Here is an 18,944-nt window from a genome sequence, read left to right on the forward strand (position 1 = left end):
CTCAAACCCTGTGATGCTATTGACCATTGCTATAATGTTTCAATACACATTTTTGGCAAGACATAACTCACATTTTAAAATATTAATTTCCCAACCATCATGTTCCTGAGTGCACTTCGATTTTTATTTTCCTGCAGCTGAACACCATGAGAGAGGCAAAGCTACTTCTCCGTTGAATACATATTTTTCTCTCCTTCTCCACCCCCAGACACTCCCCAACCACAGGGATACCCACATTCTTCGTTCTGCATTTTGCGGTTTATGCTAAGTTAGCAAACAGCCACATGCCTACCCTCCTCAGGGGAGAATAATAATGGCTGATGGGTGAGTGACCAGGAGGATGATTTCATTCTTTTTTCTCCCAGGGGAGAGGATGGATTGGAAAAACATCTGTATGGGCTTAAGGGTTGACATTTACAATAGTTAACAGGTGACGGGGCGTGGGCACCAACTAGGCAGCACAGACGCCAGCCATCAACAGCCATCTTTGCTGAATGCCAGCCTGGGTGGTGGGCTGAACGAGGCTTGGAATTTATTTTAAACACTTGTTTTCTTTTCTCCCCGTCACATGGCGACCCCTAAACTCAACCAGGTTTCTTCGCGTTTTCAATCTACTTGGCTCCCTTTAATGGATGGAAGGAGGGAAGAACAAGGTTGTGACTTAAGTGGGGAATACGTTTTGGACCAAGGAAAAGGAACACTTTACTTCTGGAAAACTGACTTTATGTGAATCATGTTTGACTTTGGAATGGACCCTCCAGGGCAACACTGTGTTAAGTTTAGGGCTGACCGCCAGAATTGAGGGTTTACTCGTAATTCATCACCAGAAGTCAGAGGGGCCCTCAAAGTCCTATGCATCCTGGACCCAGGGCCTGCCTCGCCTGCCTCTGCCCGTGGGATCTGCAATGAAAGCTGAGATTTAATCCCCAAATGCCTAGGAAGGTGGGGTTCCCTAGGAGGGGGGGTGGGTGGGTAGGGCAGGGGCGGGTTCTAGGCCTTCTTGGGGAGGTCCGGGGGTACTCACTTGAGAGGTCCCTGCCCACGCCCAGAGCCAAGCCGTCTTTGATCCACAGAACGAAGCCATCGTATTCAGGGATGGCGCATAGCAGTGTCACCGGCTGCCCCGACACCACAGCCTGGTCCTGGGGCTGCTGGCTGAAGGAGTACACTTGACCTAGGAAGGAAACAAGTGCAACGGTCAGTTACTTGCCGGAAGGGCTTCCCCTCGAGCTATGGAAGCAGAGCCCAGGCTGCCCTGGGGGACAAGGACCTCCAGAGCGCCTCCCTACCTGCCTGGGGCCCAGCAGTGGCTTCTTCGCTGCCCCCAGCTCCATTCACCGCTTGCAGGAGCTGGCCCCGGCTGCAGGCTCCCTGCCCATCAATCCCCAGCGCACTCACACTGTGGTCCAGCCATCCTCCAGTCCCCAAAACGGACCATGCACTGCTGCACTTGGCACGTGTTATTCCTCTTTCCCCTTAACGCCACTTCCTGGCGCCTACTTCCACAAGGGGGCAGAGGCAGGAGAGAGACCCCCAGTTGGAAGCATCCTGGGGGGGGCGGGGTGTGCTTCAAGAGGGCAACAGGCATAGGGTGTGGTGTGCTTTGGTTAAACCTGAGAATCCAAGAAATATCAATAATATCATCGTTTTAGTGGCTCCCAGGATGGGACTAGGGCCAAATTTGGCAGGATGAGGGGTGGTGTAGTGTGAGGGATGGTGGGGTTGAGTGAGCAGGTAATCGTCTCCTGTCCCTTTCTTTTCTGCAGCAGATCCTGCACCAGCCCCTCTGTCACTGGGAGCAAATCATCAGTGTGAACCCACACCTGCCCATACACACCTCCCTGAACCATCTAAGGTAGGCAGTTCATATTTTATTAAACAGAGACACCCACATTGGGTGCAATATGCCAGGCATTGTTCCGAGATTTAAAAATATTAGCCTGCTAATATTTTCATCCTCATAACAACCTATGAGGCAGGTACTATTTTTATCCCCATTTTTCAGGTGAGGAAATGAGGCCCTAGGAGGTAAAAACATAGTAACAGGAGCTGCACATGTTAATGACTCACCACGTGCCCTGTGGGCCTTCTCTGTGGCTGTCACATCCCCACAACACTTGTGTGGAGCCTTATTAGCCCCTTTTCACAGGGACTCAGCACACTGAGCCTTAGAGGTTAACTAAATTGTCCAGGGAGCATCTAGCGGCAGGACCAGGGCAGCGAATCCAAGACTTTCTGGCTCTAAGGACCATGTTCTCATCTATTGCATGCAGGTCCCTACGCCTCATCCTGGAGGGATTGCTGAAGAAGGGGGGTGATGTGACCCATGTTCCCTGGGAGGCCACAGCTGAATGGACAACAGGACATGGGACATTGACGTCCACTGAGCTCCCGGCCCACAGTGCCATCTGTGCTTCACATGCTGTCCCTCCTGTAACCGTGTAATTACACTTCAGAGCAGGACTATTCCCATTTTATAGCAAAGACACCCAGATCAGAGAGGCAAAGTAACCTGCCCAAGGTCACACAGCTAAAGAGTGGGGTTTGACCTGGGGTTCATGACATCTAAGCCTGTATTCTTTCCTACCCCTTGCTCTGCAGATGCAGATACACAGCCGAGGAAAACAGGACCTGGTGGGCAGGCTGCCCTTCCACCTGGAGAGAGTCAGAGGTGGCCACAGAGGTCCTGGACACTGGCTGCTGTCCTCCACCTGGAGAGAGTCAGAGGTGGCCACAGAGGTCCTGGACACCGGCTGCTGTCCAACTTGGGGGCACAGAGCCCCAGGCTTGGACCACGGTTAGGGCCAAGCTGTCAGCAGCAGATGGCCCTAAGAAGGGAGCCACTGGCGTGTGGCTCCAAGGGGCACTGGGGATGGCAGTGGAGGAGAGACAGAGGTCCACACTGGAGAGTCTGTGGCAGGCGGGAAGGTAGCTGAGTTTTCAACCTGATGAGATCTCGGCTGGGTCTCTGAGGAATCTCATTAAAAATCAAATCGGCCCTGAATTGGGAGAGTAACACTTTTTGTTCTGATTTGAGCTTTATAAATTAGATTTCATAGGACATTATCATCAGCTATGTGTGGTGGGGTGGTTTTTTGTTTTTTTTTCTTCCTTTCTGTCTCTTCACGTTCCCTGTTGTAATTAGACTGTTTCTGGCACCAAAACAAGAGAGAGAAGGAGGGAAGAGATGAGAGGAGAAAGGGAGGGAGAGACCGGAGAAGGAGCGAGAGAGGGAGGGGAGTGAGGAGAGCAGGAGGGGAGAGGAGGAGAGAGATGGAGAGAAGGCAGCAGGGAGAAGAGGAGGAGAAAGAGGGGCGGGAGAGGCTGGGATGTAGAGAGGACGAGAGCGTGGGAGGCCGGTCCTCTCCCAGGCTCCTTCTCCAGGCCCTCATGATGATTTCACAGCGCATTCTTCTATCTCAGCACCTTCCTTGCAAGGACAGTGTCAAGACAGCAGCAATAGCTGCCAAAGATTGTGTGATCAGAGAGAAGTATCGGGTTGTCAGCTGAGAGCCGGGGGGTTGGGGTGAGCTGGCCCTCAGCAGTGGAGCCTGAGCCCCCAGAATGCCCACGAATAGGGAGGCCTGCGGTGGGAACTGGCCTGGTCTCCCCCGCCCCCAATCCCGCTTCCTCTTGGTGTTGGTGAGGGTGCCCAGAGAGCTGGAGTGCAGGAAGCATCCCCAGGCCAAGGTGCGGGCAGGGCCGAGGGTGAGAAGCCCAAGGGTGACGGGTGTGGCAGTGCCCCAGGGAGAAGAGGGGCTGTCACCATGGAAACCGGGCTCTGGAGGGGCTGGGAGGAGAGGGTGTCAGAAGCAGGCGTGGAGGTCACGATTTCACCTTGGAGGCTGTCTCGGAGCCAGGAGTTGGGGTAGGGGCCGCCGGAAGGGAGCCTGAGGGGCAGAGAAGTAGCAGCAGGCCTCGAGGGGACCAGAGTCTCCCGACCCATCCTAGCAGGCTTCAGAGAGAGTTTTCGGCTTTCACATTTTGTTTGTTTGGATCCCCTTGGCTTTTCTATGGAAAGAATGTCTCTGGAGGGATACAGGTACACAGGATAGTCTCAAAAAGCTGCCCTAAAGGACATAATTGGCAAATTATTTGGGGGGAGGGCGTAGTTAGTGCTCTGATGATTTTTTTTTTCTTTTTTGGCCGCACCTGGCGGCATGCGGAATCTTAGTTCCCCAACAGGGACTGAACCTGTACCCCCTGCAGGGGAAGCGTGGAGTCCTAACCACTGGGCCACCGGGGAAGTCCCCAGCATACTTTTAATTTTTGTGCATTAAAGACAAGCCACTAAGAACACTTTTTTGAATCAATGAGATGCTTTCTCAAGCAGAACCTAAGTCAGGTGTCACTTCTAGAGGAGATGAAGGTTGCAGTGCGAGAGGGTGGAGAGGAGGTGGAGGGATGGCCTAGTGGGACAGGTCCTGAGGCCTCCTCTTCAGGCTAAGAGCCCTTGGGGGTGCGGCGTGCAACCACGGGGGCAGGTTCTTGTCCAAAGAATCTCCTCACCGATTCCCTCACTTCCTGCTTTCCAGTCCAGAGAGGTGAAAGGCAAATGATCATTTTCTATAACCTCCTGGGCAGTATATTGCGTAGCCAGGAAGCCCCTTGAGAACCTTTGTTTATTCAGCACACACTTATTGAGACCTGCCAGGAGGCAGAAACTGCACTGTCTGGTGAGAAGTTGGTGAATGCGACCTGGTCCATCCCTCCAGGTGATCACATCTGGGCTCCCCACATCCGGCAGCTCTGATCTGAGCGCAGTGTGTGCTGCCTCAGCCAGTGTCCTGCTCTCCTCGTGGACTCAACACCATCCCAGGTTTCTGCTTCAGTTTCCCATTTTCTCCAAAGACGTTCTCCTGGTGTGAAGCCCGGCAGCCCGTGTGACCTCCCGTCTCATGCTTTATTTTTGTTTATTTATTTATTTTTATTGAAGTATAGTTGATTTACAATGTTGTGTTAGTTTCAGGTGTACAGCAAAGTGATTCAGTTTTATGTATATTTATATATTGTTTTTCAGATTCTTTTCTATCATAGGTTATAGCAAGATATTGAATATAGTTCCCTGTGCTATATAGTAGGTCCTTGTTGTTTATATATTTTGTTGTTATATATATTTTATATTTAGTGTTTATCTACTTTATATTTAGTGTTTATCTACTTTATATTTAGTGGTGTGTATACGTTAATCCCAAACTCCTAATTTATTGCTCTCCCCCCTTCCCCTTTGGTAACCATAAGTTTGTTTTCTATGTCTGTGGGTCTGTTTCTGTTTAGTAAATAAGTTCATTTGTATCATGTATTTTTTAGATTCCACATGTAAGTGATATCACTTGATATTTGTCTTTCTCTGTATGACTTACTTCACTTAGTATGATAATCTCTAAGTCCATCCATGTTGCTGCAAATGGCATTATTTCACTCTTTTTTTTATGGCTGAATAGTATTCCATGGTGCATGTACCTGTCACCGTCACCGAGTCTGGCCCAGCCTCCCCCCCTTCATATCTCTCAGATCCACCCTTTCCTCTCCATTCCTGCAGCTACCATCCAAGCCCAGGCCCTCATCATCTCAACTGGGGTTCTTTCAACAGACTATGAATCCTTTTAAGTACTGCGCTGAAGTTTTCTTCCTAAATCACCACTATCTCATGTTCTCTCCCTTTACAGGGCGTGGCTCTCCGCTGTCTGCAGGAGGGTTCCTGACCTTCCAGCCTGCATTACAAGCTCCTCCACAATCCACCCCGCCCTGCTCCCTGGACGCTCAGCAGTGGCAACCCTGGGCTGGCTCTCCACTGAGGCTCCCGGCCCCAGTCCTCACTGCTCCGCCCTCCTGGAACTCGCCCCTCTTTCAGGCCCCCCGACCAGCTCTGCCCGTCATTGAAGGCTGAGTGCTCAGCCCATGACCTTCGCTTGTACCTCTAGAGCTCCCGTCACCAGGAGGGGGTCTTCTCTCTCTCTCCTCCTCCCCGCTGACCCCTTTTCCTCCTTCCCATCTCCCTTAATGTCTTCAGTCCTTTACTGAGCACCTACTGTATGTGTTAGATGCCAAAGAAACAAAAGCAAGTAAGAACTAGAGGGTAAACCCCTTGAGGGCAGGGACACAGCTACCTTTCCATCTGGTGCTCTTAGCGCCTAGGTTTAATTCGCCTGTGGCCCAGGAAGCTTACCTACTCTGCTTTGTCTCCCGAGATCTGTGGTCACTGCAGAAAGATGCTTTTTACATTATAAACGACTGATTAGACAGATATTGTGCTGAGCACACCACACAGGAGGAGTGAGGTGAGAAATAAAGGCAAAGGGCCAGCGTCCCAAGGAGTCAGGCTTTACCAGACAAAAATAACTGAGTTATTCATGGAGGATATAACTACAATGCTAGTTAGCTGTTATTACCCACAGTTTGCAGATGAACTGAGGCTCCTAGAAATGAAGTGACGTGCCCAGGGTCACACAGTGGACCCAGGTATACTTCAAGGTCACACAGTGGGCCCAGGTGTAGTTCAAGGTCACACAGTGGGCCCAGGTGTAATTTAAACGAAAGTGTCTCTGGTTGCAAACCCTGTTTTCTTTCCACTATCCCACATTGGTTATTGAATTAAGGGCCTGGAACCTGGATTTTGATTCTCAAACAAGTACTCATCCCACCGACCGAGCAGCTCCCTCAGACCATCTAAAGAGAGGCAGAGGATCTTTGGAGAAAAAGCGCTTTCTTGGTTCTTCCCTAAGTTTACATAGCCTCCTCCCAGCAGAGTTAAGGTTCAGAGTGGACTCCAGTGCTGGCCACCATCGGGGTGGGTGTTCAGAAGAAAGGAGGTGTAGTATTTATTGGTACTTACTGTTATACAGCTGGTCATTATTAATATAATACTGTTATATAAATATGATATAACTAGTTATATATTATTCACAGTATTTTTATTATTATAGAATTAGTAATAACTGACTTTCACTGAATGTAAACCACGTGTTAAGAGGTTATCTGATTGAGTTCTCTCCGTGGGCAGTCCTATGACATGGGCGCCACACGAGACCCACGGGAACACGCGGCTGTACGGGGACCCGGAGCGCTGCGTGGTGGAGAAGGGGCAGCAATGGTCAGTCCTATGACATGGGCGCCACACGAGACCCACGGGAACATGCGGCTGTACGGGGACCCGGAGCGCTGCGTGGTGGAGAAGGGGCAGCAGGCCCAACAATCCTGTTTCACGGCCTCATCCTGAGGTCCTTTACCAGACCTCAGCTTCGGGGAGCTCATAGAGCCCCCCTGAGACCTCCTTCCCCTCGTCCTCGGCCAGAACTGAAAAGTCTCGAGGAGACGTTAGAGGAGAGGGCCGGGTGGAAACGCATCTGGAGCTCTCACACATTCGGTGGGGTAGAGGGAGGGGGAGGTGGCCCCGGAGGTGGATGCAGGCCATCTTTCCTGTTCCCCTCCTGGGAGGATGGTCCTGCCCCAGGAAGGGAAGGGCCCTGCAGAACTGTGGCCCCGGGGCCATTTCAGAGCCTCTGAGGCGACGGCCCCGGCCTGCGTGTCCTCCGGCATGCCCAGGCCGCGGTGAGCTTCTCACCACCCCTGCAACAGACCTCTACAGCGCGGGGGCGGGGCGGGTCTGCGTCTCCCCACTGAGCCCAGGAAGGGAACGTGAGCCCCTCAAGGTTTGCTGAGTCAGGATTAGGGGTGAGCAGGCAGGAGCGAGGCAGCAGGTGAGGGGCAGCGGCAGAGGCAGAAGTCTGAACAGGTGGGGCCTTTGGAATCTTCTCTCCAGACCTCGGGAAGCGGGGGCTGCTTCCAGCTGGAAGGACGAGGAGGAGGGAGGGCTCTGACGAGCCCCATCTTGACGAGCTGCGCCCCTGCGCCCCGCGGGCGGGCTCTGAGTCAGGATGGGGATGCAGGCGGGCACTGACGGTTGGCGAGGGGGAGGAGGCGCAGGGGTGGCGGCAGGTGGGGGGAAGACCCTCATCTCCCCAGCGCTGGGAGGGACAGGTGCGGGTGCAGCCTGGCCCAGGGCGGGGCAGGGGGCGGCGCGAGAAGCCCCTGGAGGGCTCAGGTCCCCCACCCCCCGCACCAGCACAGCCTGGGGCCTCCCCTCCTGCAGCCCTGCTGCCCTGTCCTGCTGCCGGCGCTCCCTGCCCTCTGCTTTCTGCTCAGCACCTCTCTCGTGCCTTCTCTAGACTGTTCTCCAAAGCGCCCCATCCCCCGCTCTCTCCCTCGTCTCCATCAGCCCACCAGGCTCTCCGAAGGGGCCGCCCCTGCCGGCCCTGACCGCCCAGCCCCTCGCCTCAGTCTCTTTCTGGGGCCTCGCAGCACACCTTAGCATGGAGAGACCATCACCATCGGGCGCGGGGTGGTCCCCACTGTCTTCCAGGAAAACATTTAAAACGCTGAAGATCCCGTAAGTGTCTATGAGCTCACACACCTCTGGCCCCCGATCTGAGGTCCCCCCGCCCAATTCCCAGTTACTTCCTGGGGAGGGAAGAGACACTTTGCTGGCTGAGGTGATAAGGGCCAGATCACCCCGAGTGATGCCTTTACAGCCGCGCTCCAGGGGCCTGGCTGCCATGGTGTGTGCACGTGTGTGTGCGCGTGCGCGCGCGCGTGTGTGTATGCGTGTGTGTGTGTGCGCGCGCGCGTGTGTTTGTGTGCGCGCGCGCACGCATGCGTGTCTGTGGGGCTGAATGAATTGACTTCTAGGCCTCACCCCTTCTCCAGCCAGACCTTTTCTGCTTCGATTCCTTGTCAACCACTTACAATTTTGCTTGAACAAACTCTTCTTATTCTTTCAGAATCTTTGAAAGTCTCTGGTTTAGAATTTTGCGGAGGGCGTGGTGGAATTTTTTCTGGGACTAAAATGAAGGCTGAGAAGGCCAAGGCCTCCCTCTGCTGTCAGGGTCACTGGAGACCCCTGGAAGGGACTGTGGTCTGGCCAATCTTTAAGGCTTTAAGTTTCCAGGAGCTCGTGGTGCTGCGGCCTGACTCTGGCTGTGCATGTGCGTGTGTGTGTGTGTGTGTGTGTGTGTGTGTCTATGTGTGTGTGTGTGTGTGTAGAACAGGCAGGAAGAGGGCCCAGTGAGCCACACGCATGGTGGCCGGGGTCCTCCCTGCCAGGCTCAGAGGGACCATGGCGCTCACCCATCCCTGCCTCCGATAACTGTCAACCCCAGATCTCCTGGGGACACATTCCGGTACTGCGGCGTCGTAAGTCTGTTGCCACCCCTACAGGCATATGTGTTTGTGCCAGTCACTGATCTGGTGGTCAGGTGGTCCCATGCTGGGATGAGAGGCAGCTCTCTGTGGGGTCCGCACGCACTAGTGCAGAGAGCAAGGGGCGCGGGGTTAGTTAGCGTAACAGGAGAGACAGCCTAGGGGCAAACTCTGCACCGAAGCCTGATGCGGGGAGCAGGGGTGCAGATGTCCCCATATCCCCTGCAGCCCCCTCGGGAGATGGTGTGGAGTGAGCTCACCCTCCTCCTCCCGTCTGTCTGGGCACTTTGGCCAGGGCTTTGCTCCAGTAGCAGGCGGAGGGGAGGTGCCCACTGCCCTTAGGGTTAATCCCAGCCAGACCTGGACAGGAACGTCAGGGCCGCCTGGTAAGCTTGCCTGGCTTTTACGGAGCCCGGTGCACCGCCGCCCTCACTTGCTCCTTCAGCGGGGAGGGAACGGCAAGGAGGGAGAGGCCGAGTGACGCCCCGAGGATGCCCAGGGGTCCAGGAGCAGGTGGAGTAAGGACTTCTCTGATGCCCTGGGGAGCACCAGTGCCACCCCTGTTCCTGAATGCGGGGGCAGCCCGGCTGAAGTCCTGCTTGCTGCAACTCCCAGGACATTCGGTGAAACTTACTGAGAGTCTATGCACGGCCACACTTGACCCAAGTTCCTAGACCGTGAGGGAGAAGGTGATGAGTCTCATAAAGAGGTCACATAAAGTTCTTTCGGGCTTTAAGAAAGGCCTGCTGCAAGCGTAGGGGTGGGGAGAAGAAACAGAGGGGCTTCCTGGAGGAGGAATCAGGGTACGGGGATGTGATGGAAGAAAGATGGCCTTCTGTGGGAGGGAAACTACAAGCAAAGGTGTGAGTGACGGGTAACGTCAGGGACCCACTTTGAGTACCTAACGGGTCACCTGCCAGGGCCTGGGTCCTGGACAGTGGAAAAAACACAGACCCAGGCAGGCCTGGGAAGGAACTCCAGTCCTGTCACTAGCAGCATGATGTGGGGCACATTCCTCACCCACTCTGAGCCTCAGTTTCCCCATTTGTAAAATGGGGGTGACACACCTACTTTGCAAAGCTGCCGTGAGGCTGAGGGGCCACATGTGTAAATGATCTGGGCACACACAAGGTGTTTCATAATGGTTTGTTCTAATTTTCATCACTATTCGTGAGTCTTTCCTGAGCCCAGGGCTATTAAAACTGGAGCCACGAGGGGTCCCAGGGATGGGAAAGGAGGCTTTGCAAATCTGAAGTTGGACCGATTAGAATCTGCTCCTTCCCATGAGTCATGCAGGTGAGAGAGGTGAGCATTTGAGCCTCCTGCAGCCCTGCCTTTACTGGCTTCAGCCTCCTGGAGCTACCTGGTCAGCCATGCAGAAAAGGTGCAAATGTCACCGTCTGCTCTGCTATTAGTGACCAATTGGGGAAGGCTTAAGAATACTTGTACCGGGGATTATTTGTTGCCAGGTTTTTCCCAGCTCGGAGCACGCAAATTGCCTCTTATGAGATTAAGGGAAGCTGCACAGGGTCCAGGAAGCGAACAGATGGGTGGAAGGGAGGGGAGGCAGGAACCAGCTCAGCGCTCAGCTGACACCAACAATGCCAGGCGGGTGGGAAAGGACCAGGGCAGGATGGCTCAGATCGTGCCTGGAGGCCCGAGTCTTGACTTCTGCTGCTGTCCTGTGGCTCAGCACAGGGCCAGCTCTTAATGCAGGAGAATGAGTTTTGGGAAATTTCTGGAATGCCCTGTTGTGATCTACTCAGGAGAGCGGAATTGGGGGTTATGGGGTTATGTCCTAGCCCCCTGACTAATAAGAAAACTGATCATTTTGGGGTGTAATGGTACCAGCGATATGCCATTGGCCACACACAGGGGCAGGTCCCACCCCATCAATCTCCAAGACCCCTGGCCAGGTGTGGGGATGCAGAGGAGGGACTGATGTATTTTGCACGACAAGGAGCTTAGCGTCTGGAGGCGACAACTATGTGCACAGGGAACTAAAATAAAAGGTGCCCCAAGTGAGGTGTAAAGTCCTAAGAATATCACAAACCGGAAACAGACTCACAGATACAGAGAACAAACTATTGGTTACCAGTAGGGAGAGAAAAGGGGGGAGGGGCAAGAGAGGGGTAGGGGATTAAGAGGTGCAAACTACTGTGGATAAGATAAATAAGCTGCAAGGATGTATTCTACAACACAGAGGATATAGTCAATATTTTTTAATAATTATAAATGGAGTATAACCTTTAAAAATTGTGAATCACTAGGGCTTCCCTGGTGGCCCTGTGGTTAAGAATCTGTCTGCCAATGCAGGGGACACGGGTTCGAGCCCTGGTCCGGGAAGATCCCACATGCCGCGGAGCAACTAAGCCTGTGCGCCACAACTACTGAGCCTGCACTCTAGGGCCTGCGAGCCACAACTACTGAGCCTGCGCTTTAGAGCCCGCGAGCCACACTACTGAGCCCACGTGCTACAACTACTGAGACCTGCATGCCTAGAGCCCGTGCTCCGAGACAAGAGAAGCCACCGCAATGAGAAGCCCGTGCACGGCAACGTAGAGTAGCCCCTGCTCGCCGCAACTAGAGAAAGCCCGTGTGCAGCAACGAAGACCCAGTGCAGCCAAAAATAAATAAATACATAAATTAACTAATAATAATAAAAAAATTGTGAATCACTATGTGTTCCCCTGAAACTTATATAATAATAATAAAAAAAGAAAGTCCCAAGGAAGAAAGATTTTTCCTTCTGGGAGAATGGGGAAAGGAGTTGCCAAAGGGCTGGCTTCGGAAATGGCCTGGAAGGGTAAGCAAGGTGAGGGCAAGGAGGCAACGTTCCCTGGGACGGGGACGGCGTAAGGAAAGCGAGGAGGTCAGAACGCGCTCAGGGAATGAAAGCACGGACGCCACACGGTCCAGGCGTGATCTCTGGCTCTGCTGTTACAGCTGTGCGTCCCTGGGCAAATTTCTTAGTTATTCTGAACCTCAGTTTCCCTATAGGATGGTAATCATGCTTGTTGGGTTGTTTGTGAGAATGAACAGGACACTTTGAGGAAAGCACACAGGGTCCTGCATGCCCTCTCACCGCGAGCCTGGTGCGACGGGCGCGTGGCCTCTGTGCATGTAGGGTGTGTATCGAGAGAGCGTGGTAGGTCCAGCTGCGTAGGCCCTGGAATGCACGCTAAGAAGTTTGCACTGATGAGAAATCATTACTGGTTTTGACCCACAGGCTCAGGTCTGAGTTTGAGAATGATGACGGTGGCCACGGTGAGGAGGGCGGATGAAGAAGGATAACCTGAAGGCAGGAAGACTGTCAGGAGGATTTTGCTCATAAGGGCTCAGGCTGAAGCTGCAGCCACGGAAAGAAGGAAATGGATTTAGGAGCCAACGGAGGTAGAATTGGTAGCACTTGATGTGGGACAAGGAGGATGGAAGGCTAAAGGCCCCCCTCTCCCTGGCCTGCAGAACGGGGTGAATGGGTGACTGCTGGAACCACTGCTGTCTCAGGGGAAGAAGCAGGTTTGGGGGAGGGCAGTGAGCTCAGTTGCGGAGAGGGGCCCGGAATCGCTCAGGAGAAGAGAGAAGATGCCCTGGTTGTAGTTGGATCCTTGGGTCTGGTGGAAGAAGGTGGGACTCACTCACACTTACTGAGCATCACTATGGCTCAGGCAGTGGGAGAAGTGTTTCCACGACGTGTCCTCTCATTGGGTGTTGACCTGAGAACTCATCTGCAATAGGTGTTGATGTGACTAAGAGGGACATGGTTCCTCTAGGCTGGGAGTACTGGGGGCAACTGCCTCAGGTGGCACGTCTAACTCCTGTCAAGGTTTGCACAGGCTTAGAGCCCTGTTGGGATGGAAAGAGGTCAATCTCCTTCCTTTGGACCAGGATTGGAAATACAGAGAAGCCAGAAGAATAGGCAGGGGTGGAAGACAAGCCTTCTCTCCGTTGTCTGTTCCCCCTGGACCTCTGCTGGGAGAGAGGCTTTCAACCCCAGCATTGCCATCTGCAGCTGTTGGTAGCCTTGACTCTGAAACACAGGTGAGGGGAAGCTTGCCAATATCATGAACGTTCCAAAAATTGTGCTGAATTTTTATTGGGGCTTACACGGGAGAGAGTGACTACTCTTCCCAGGGATGGATGAGGGGCAGAAGTACGGAGGGCACGTTCTCCCACCTCGTTCCTTGCCTGAGCTGGGGCAGCCGGGCAGCCTGTGATCCTCCCAACCTCACGCGGCTCTCCCTAGGACACGCAGTCTGCCAGGGTTATCCAGGACAGCGTGGGGCTCTAATGAAAAACAACGGGGCTGGCCGAGGCAGGTGACTCCAAAGGCACTATAAATCCTTCGCCTCCTGATTATCAGCCTGTAGCCCCAGCCCGAGCCTGCCCTGAGTTCATTAGTGGCTGGGAGAGGGGATCCTCCATCCATTCAGCCAAGTTCTGGATGCCAGGAAGACACTGATAAGGGCTGCTGGAAATAGTGGCGCGTCGGTGCCTGTGAAGGAGCCCATCCATCCCTGCCTGCGGTCATCCTGGAGTCTGACCGAGATGGGAAGGGCAGAGCAGTGTGGGCTTTGGTGGTGGCGATGGGGGAGGGTAGAGATGGGAGGCACTCGGGCAGCCTCTGAAGGCTAGGACGCTGGAGGTCATCTCAGGCCTGCTGCTGGCTGGCCAGGGGCCCAGGCTAAGCCCCCTTATTTCTCTGAGTCTCGGGCTCTTGTGTCTTCGGGATTGGAATATGTGCTCACTGAACCATTGTTGGGGGAGGGTAGGGAGCAGCATGAAATAAAGAAAGTGGGGCTGAAGAGCGGTGACGGACTGTCATTAGCCTGAGAGGTAGCTGTAGGCGTCAGTTACAGGCAGACAGAGCTCCTATGGTGCCCGCTTAGAGCACAGCAGCTTGGGAACCACCAGGTTAGGCTGGAGGCGGGGCCATGGATCCCGGACCCTAGGAAGTCCAGCGAGTCTTGTTCCCTTTTATAAGAGATGCTGTCCGGACATAGGAAGCCGTGAGCACCCAGGCCCAGAAGGTACCAGTTTGGTGCTGCATCTGCCACCTCTTAGCTGTGTGCTCTTGGGCCTGACCCTTCCCATCTCTGAGACTCAACTCCCATCTGTAAATGCAGGGTTTAGACTAGAAGTCAGTCCCTTAGGTACCCCCTTTCAGCCCTAATGTTCTGTGTTCTGATTTATCCAAAGTCTTATTTTGGGGGAGGGCCTAAGGCCCAAAAAAATAAAACTGAGGCACAAGGAAGTAAAAGCAAATCTCCTAAGACTATTTGGTCTATTTGGGGAATATCTATGTCCTAAATCACTTTTTAAAATTTATTTTTATTTTTATTTATTTTTGGCAGTGTTGGGTCTTTGTTGCTGTGCTCTGGCTTCCTCTAGTTGTGGCGAGCGGGGGCTACTCTTCATTGCATTGCGTGGGCTTCTCATTGCGGTGGTTTCTCTTGTTGTGGAGCATGGGCTCTAGGTGCGCGGGCTCAGTAGGTGTAGCTCATGGCCTCTAGAGCGCAGGCTCAGTAGTTGTGGCTCACGGGCTTAGTTGCTCCGCGGCATGTGGGATCTTCCCGGACCAGGGCTTGAACCCGTGTCCCCTGCACTGGCAGGTGGATTCTTAACCACTGCTCCACCAGGGAAGCCCCTAAATCATTTTTTTAAAAAACAAATATCTTGGGCTTCCCTGGTGGCGCAGTGGTTGAGAATCTGCCTGCCAATGCAGGGGACACGGGTTCGAGCCCTGGTCTGGGAAGATCCCACATGCCGCGGAGCAGCTAGGCCCGTGAGCCACAGCTACTGAGCCTGCGCGTCTGGAGCCTGTGCTCCGCAACAAGAGAGGCCGCGATAGTGAGAGGCCCACGCACCACGATGAAGAGTGGCCCCCGCTTGCCGCAACTGGAGAAAGCCCTCGCACAGAAAAGAAGACCCAACACAGCCATAAATAAATAAATAAATAAATAAATAAATAAAAATTAAATATAACTTATTGAGTTCAAATGTTTGTTATAAAAAAAAAAACCAAACATCTTAAAAAAATCATTTTTATGCTGGTATAGGCCTTGCCAGTTGCGGGTTGTTCTAAAACTTCTGTATGCATGAGAATCACCTGGGGAACTTGCTAAAAATACAGTTTCCTGGGCTTCAAGCCAGAAATTTCAAGATGGTGGGTCTGAGCTGGGCCAAGGAATCTGGATTTTCACAGCTTCCCAGGTGGTTTTTGGTCCACATCTGAGAAGCACTGTTGTATGCAAACAGCCCAGGCTCAGAGGGACGGCATTCTTTCCCGTCTTGGCTCTGTCCCTGTGTGGCCTTGGTCAAGCTGCTGTCTGTCTCTGAGCATCCCGTGGTTTTCTCAGCTGCACAGTGAAGATACTGGATGAGGTCAGAAGCTCCCACACTTTTTTTAGTGCATATACCCTTTTGTTGATGGAATCTTGTGTGGAACCTCGGTGTATAACGTGGTTGGAGACAGAACTGGGGTGGAGATGGAAGGACAGAGTCTGGCCCCTTGGCCCTCTGCAGTGGACCCCAAGGTCCCTGTGTTAAATGCTCCCGGAATCAGAAGGATCTGGGCAGTTTTGCTGGCCTCCAGGTGTTCCAGGAAGGGTAACATTGTTGTGTCCCACTGACAGGTGCAAAGCAGGCCTGGGGATCCAGGGGACACTGTGGCTGAGGCAGCCTGGCCTTGAAGCACGGGTTACTTCTGGGTCACTCACTAGCGCTGCATCAGGGACAGCAACTCAGGCCTGGTGTTTATGGAAGAATCTTCTCGTGGCTGCTGAAGACCTTCCTGATTGGAAGCAGATCATCTCAGGGCAATGTCCTAAATTTCTCCTCTCTTAGAGCCCAGATACCATCCACTCTTCTTGTGTTTTTAAATTGAAGTAGAGTTGATTTACAATGTTGTGTTAATTTCTGCTGTACAGCAAAGTGACTCAGTTGTACATATATATACATTCTTTTCCATTATGGTTTATCCCAGGACAGTGTATAGAGTTCCCTGAGCTGTACAGTAGGACCTTCTTGTCCATCCATTCTATATGTAATAGTTTGCATCTACTAACCCCCAAATCCCAGCCCATCCCTCCCCCAACCCCCCGCCACCCACCTCGCCCTTGGCAACCACAAGTCTGTTCTCTATGTCTATGAGTCTGTTGCTGCTTTGTAGACAGGTTCGTTTGTGTCATATTTTAGATTCCACAATAAGTGATATCATATTGTATTTGCCTTTATCTTTCTGACTTCCTTCACTTAGTATGATAATCTCTAGTTGCATCCATGTTGCAGCAAATGGCATTATTTTGTTCCTTTTTTATGGCTGAGTAGTATTCCATTGTGCATATATACCACGTCTTCTTTATACATTCCTCTGTGGATGGACATTTAGATTGTTTCCATGTCTTGACTATTGTGAATAGTGCTGCTGTGAACATAGGGGTGCATGTATCTTTTTGCATTATAGTTTTGTCCAGATATATGCCCAGGAGTGGGATTGCTGGACCGTATGATAATTCTATTTTTAGTTTTCTGAGGAACCTCCGTATTGTTCTCCACAGTGGCTGCACCAACTTACATCCCCACCAACAGTGTAGGAGGGCTCCCTTTTCTCCACGCCCTCTCCAGCCTTTGTTATTTGTAGACTTTTTAAGGATGGCTATTCTGACTGATGTGAGTTGGTACCTCATTGTAGTTTTGACAATTCACTCTTCATGATCTTTGTTAATGGAGAGGAGCAAGGGTGTGAATAATCCAAAATGATGGACATTTCAAAATAATGAATAATCCTAAGTAACATTTATTTTCAACGTTGGAATGCATTTTGGTGTTCATGTTTGAATATGGATGTGTTTGATGTTCTGGGAATTTTTAATACTTATGAAAAGCCACAAAAACCCAGCGATGAAGCTCCCTCCGGCCTCCTGCTCAGCTGGGTGGAAAACATCACCCCTGGTACTCATCCACTCACCCTCCCCAGCTTGCTGTCTTTATGGCTCACACTTTCTTCAGGAGGGGATGGAGATCTTAGCTGATTTTGCCTTTAGAGGACTTTCATTCCCTTTGGGCTGCATGCAAATAAGAAAAAAATAAGAAGCTGTGAAATGTTAACAGAGGACTTCACTAAGCATCTTCGTGAGAGCATTTGCCAGGAATGGGGATATTTGCCAACAGATAACTGAGAGCTGACTATATATGTGTCTAATTAAAAAGGCGATTCTTCTTCTCACAGCCCTGGGATTCTGGGCCTTGTCTTCTGGCTGCTCTAGGATATTAACCACAACTAACTCTTGTGTATGCTGTATACATCACAAAGCTCTTCACTTACATTATTTTACTTAACCTACTCCCCTGACGCCCTGTCAAGAAGATTCTATCATCAGTCCTGATGTAGACACTTGAATGTCGAGGTTCAAAGTGATGACAAGCCAAGGTCCTAATGCAAGTGTATGCCCCATGCCGGCCCTCTTCTGTGTCACATGGCCTCTCCTGTCACCACCTAACAGTGGCCCTGGGAAGGGCTCAGATTATTTGCGTCAACCCTGAGAATGCAGCAGCAAAGGAAACAAAATAAAACTAACTTGCAATTACTGCCCTTTCTTTGTTTTGATTGTTTGAAGTGGAGATGTTGGTAAGGGAGAGATTTTGTGCTGGAAGCACCTTGAGAGGAAGGCGAGGGAGTGTGCAGGCTGCTGGGGGTGCCAGATGGGCTGAGGGCTTGTCTTCCTTTCCAGGAGGCTGAGGCTGGGTCACTGAGCCCAGGCGTTGCAGAAGGATGGGGTGGGACGGGCTACTCCTTGGAAGCAGTAACCTCAATTGCAGGCAAGCTATTTTCACATCAGTAATCCCGAGGGGTTGAGAGAATCAATCCCACTTTATGGATTAGAAAACGAAAGCTCAGAGAGGTTAAGAAACCCACCCAAGGTCACTGTGTGCGCTGGAGGCTGGTATCTGAACCATCTGACCCGAGTTTTGGGCCTTTGTTTACTAGACAGTCCCCGGTAAGCCCAGAGAGTGTTTGAGCTGTGTGGTTTCCTCTTCAGAAAGCAGAGGCTGGCTACTCTGTCCTCCAGCTGCCCCCAGCTGTGCTCCCAAAACACACAGGAAGTGGACGGGACATCTGCTTCTTGCCGTTGGCCACAGGCCCTGTCCCACCTGCAGACCACAATCAGCCAAGAGACCTCTGATCCTCCCGGGGAACCCCTGGGCCTGAGATCGGCTCCGTAAGCGACAGTTTAGGGCAAAAGTCATCCACAGCCAGGCAGAGGCACGGGCCACCCTGCTGCATCCTTGTTTAGAAGCCCTTTGCATAGGCGACCCCCTGAAATAGCTTTCTTAGCTCAATCCAGGGCCGTGTGAGGAATGACTTCCATTCCCTACATGGCTGGAGCTCTGGGCCTTTGAAACAGCCTGTGTGATGCGGAGCGTCTTCTCTGTTGTAAAGGTGACCCAAGGAGGACCAGTTGGTGCCCAGCCTTCTACTGGGCACGGGATTGGGGGCAGCGAATGGGAGTCTTCCTGGGAGAAGGATCTCCCAGGACGTCTCTGTTTCCAGCCTGGAGTCCCCCTGGAGGGGCCGACTCCTCTAATAGGAGAGTTACTCATGGCTTCACTGGAGAGAACTGAGCAGATTTCAAGCCTCCTCCCCGAAATATAACAATATCTGGTACCACTTGGTGTCTTGGGGAGAGAATTCATGTCCGTAATTAGTTACTGTATATCACCATTAGTACTCTGCTCAGGATTTA

At 52.2% G+C, this 18,944-nt stretch overlaps 1 protein-coding gene across 4 annotated transcripts in view; it reads right to left on the reverse strand.

The window, feature by feature from the left end:
- The window catches only part of KIRREL3 (kirre like nephrin family adhesion molecule 3), a 559,614-nt gene that overhangs the window by 95,047 nt on the left and 445,623 nt on the right, over window positions 1-18,944 (reverse strand). For all 4 annotated transcript variants that reach the window (XM_082340549.1, XM_082340548.1, XM_082340550.1 and 1 more), the window contains one exon: window positions 1,025-1,174. In XM_082340549.1, coding sequence (XP_082196675.1) covers window positions 1,025-1,174 — 150 coding nt within the window. The remainder of the gene's footprint in view (window positions 1-1,024; window positions 1,175-18,944) is intronic.

This window comes from Balaenoptera borealis (assembly GCF_965194805.1).
Source record: "Balaenoptera borealis genome assembly, chromosome: 11".
NCBI classification, from domain to species: Eukaryota; Metazoa; Chordata; class Mammalia; order Artiodactyla; family Balaenopteridae; genus Balaenoptera; species Balaenoptera borealis.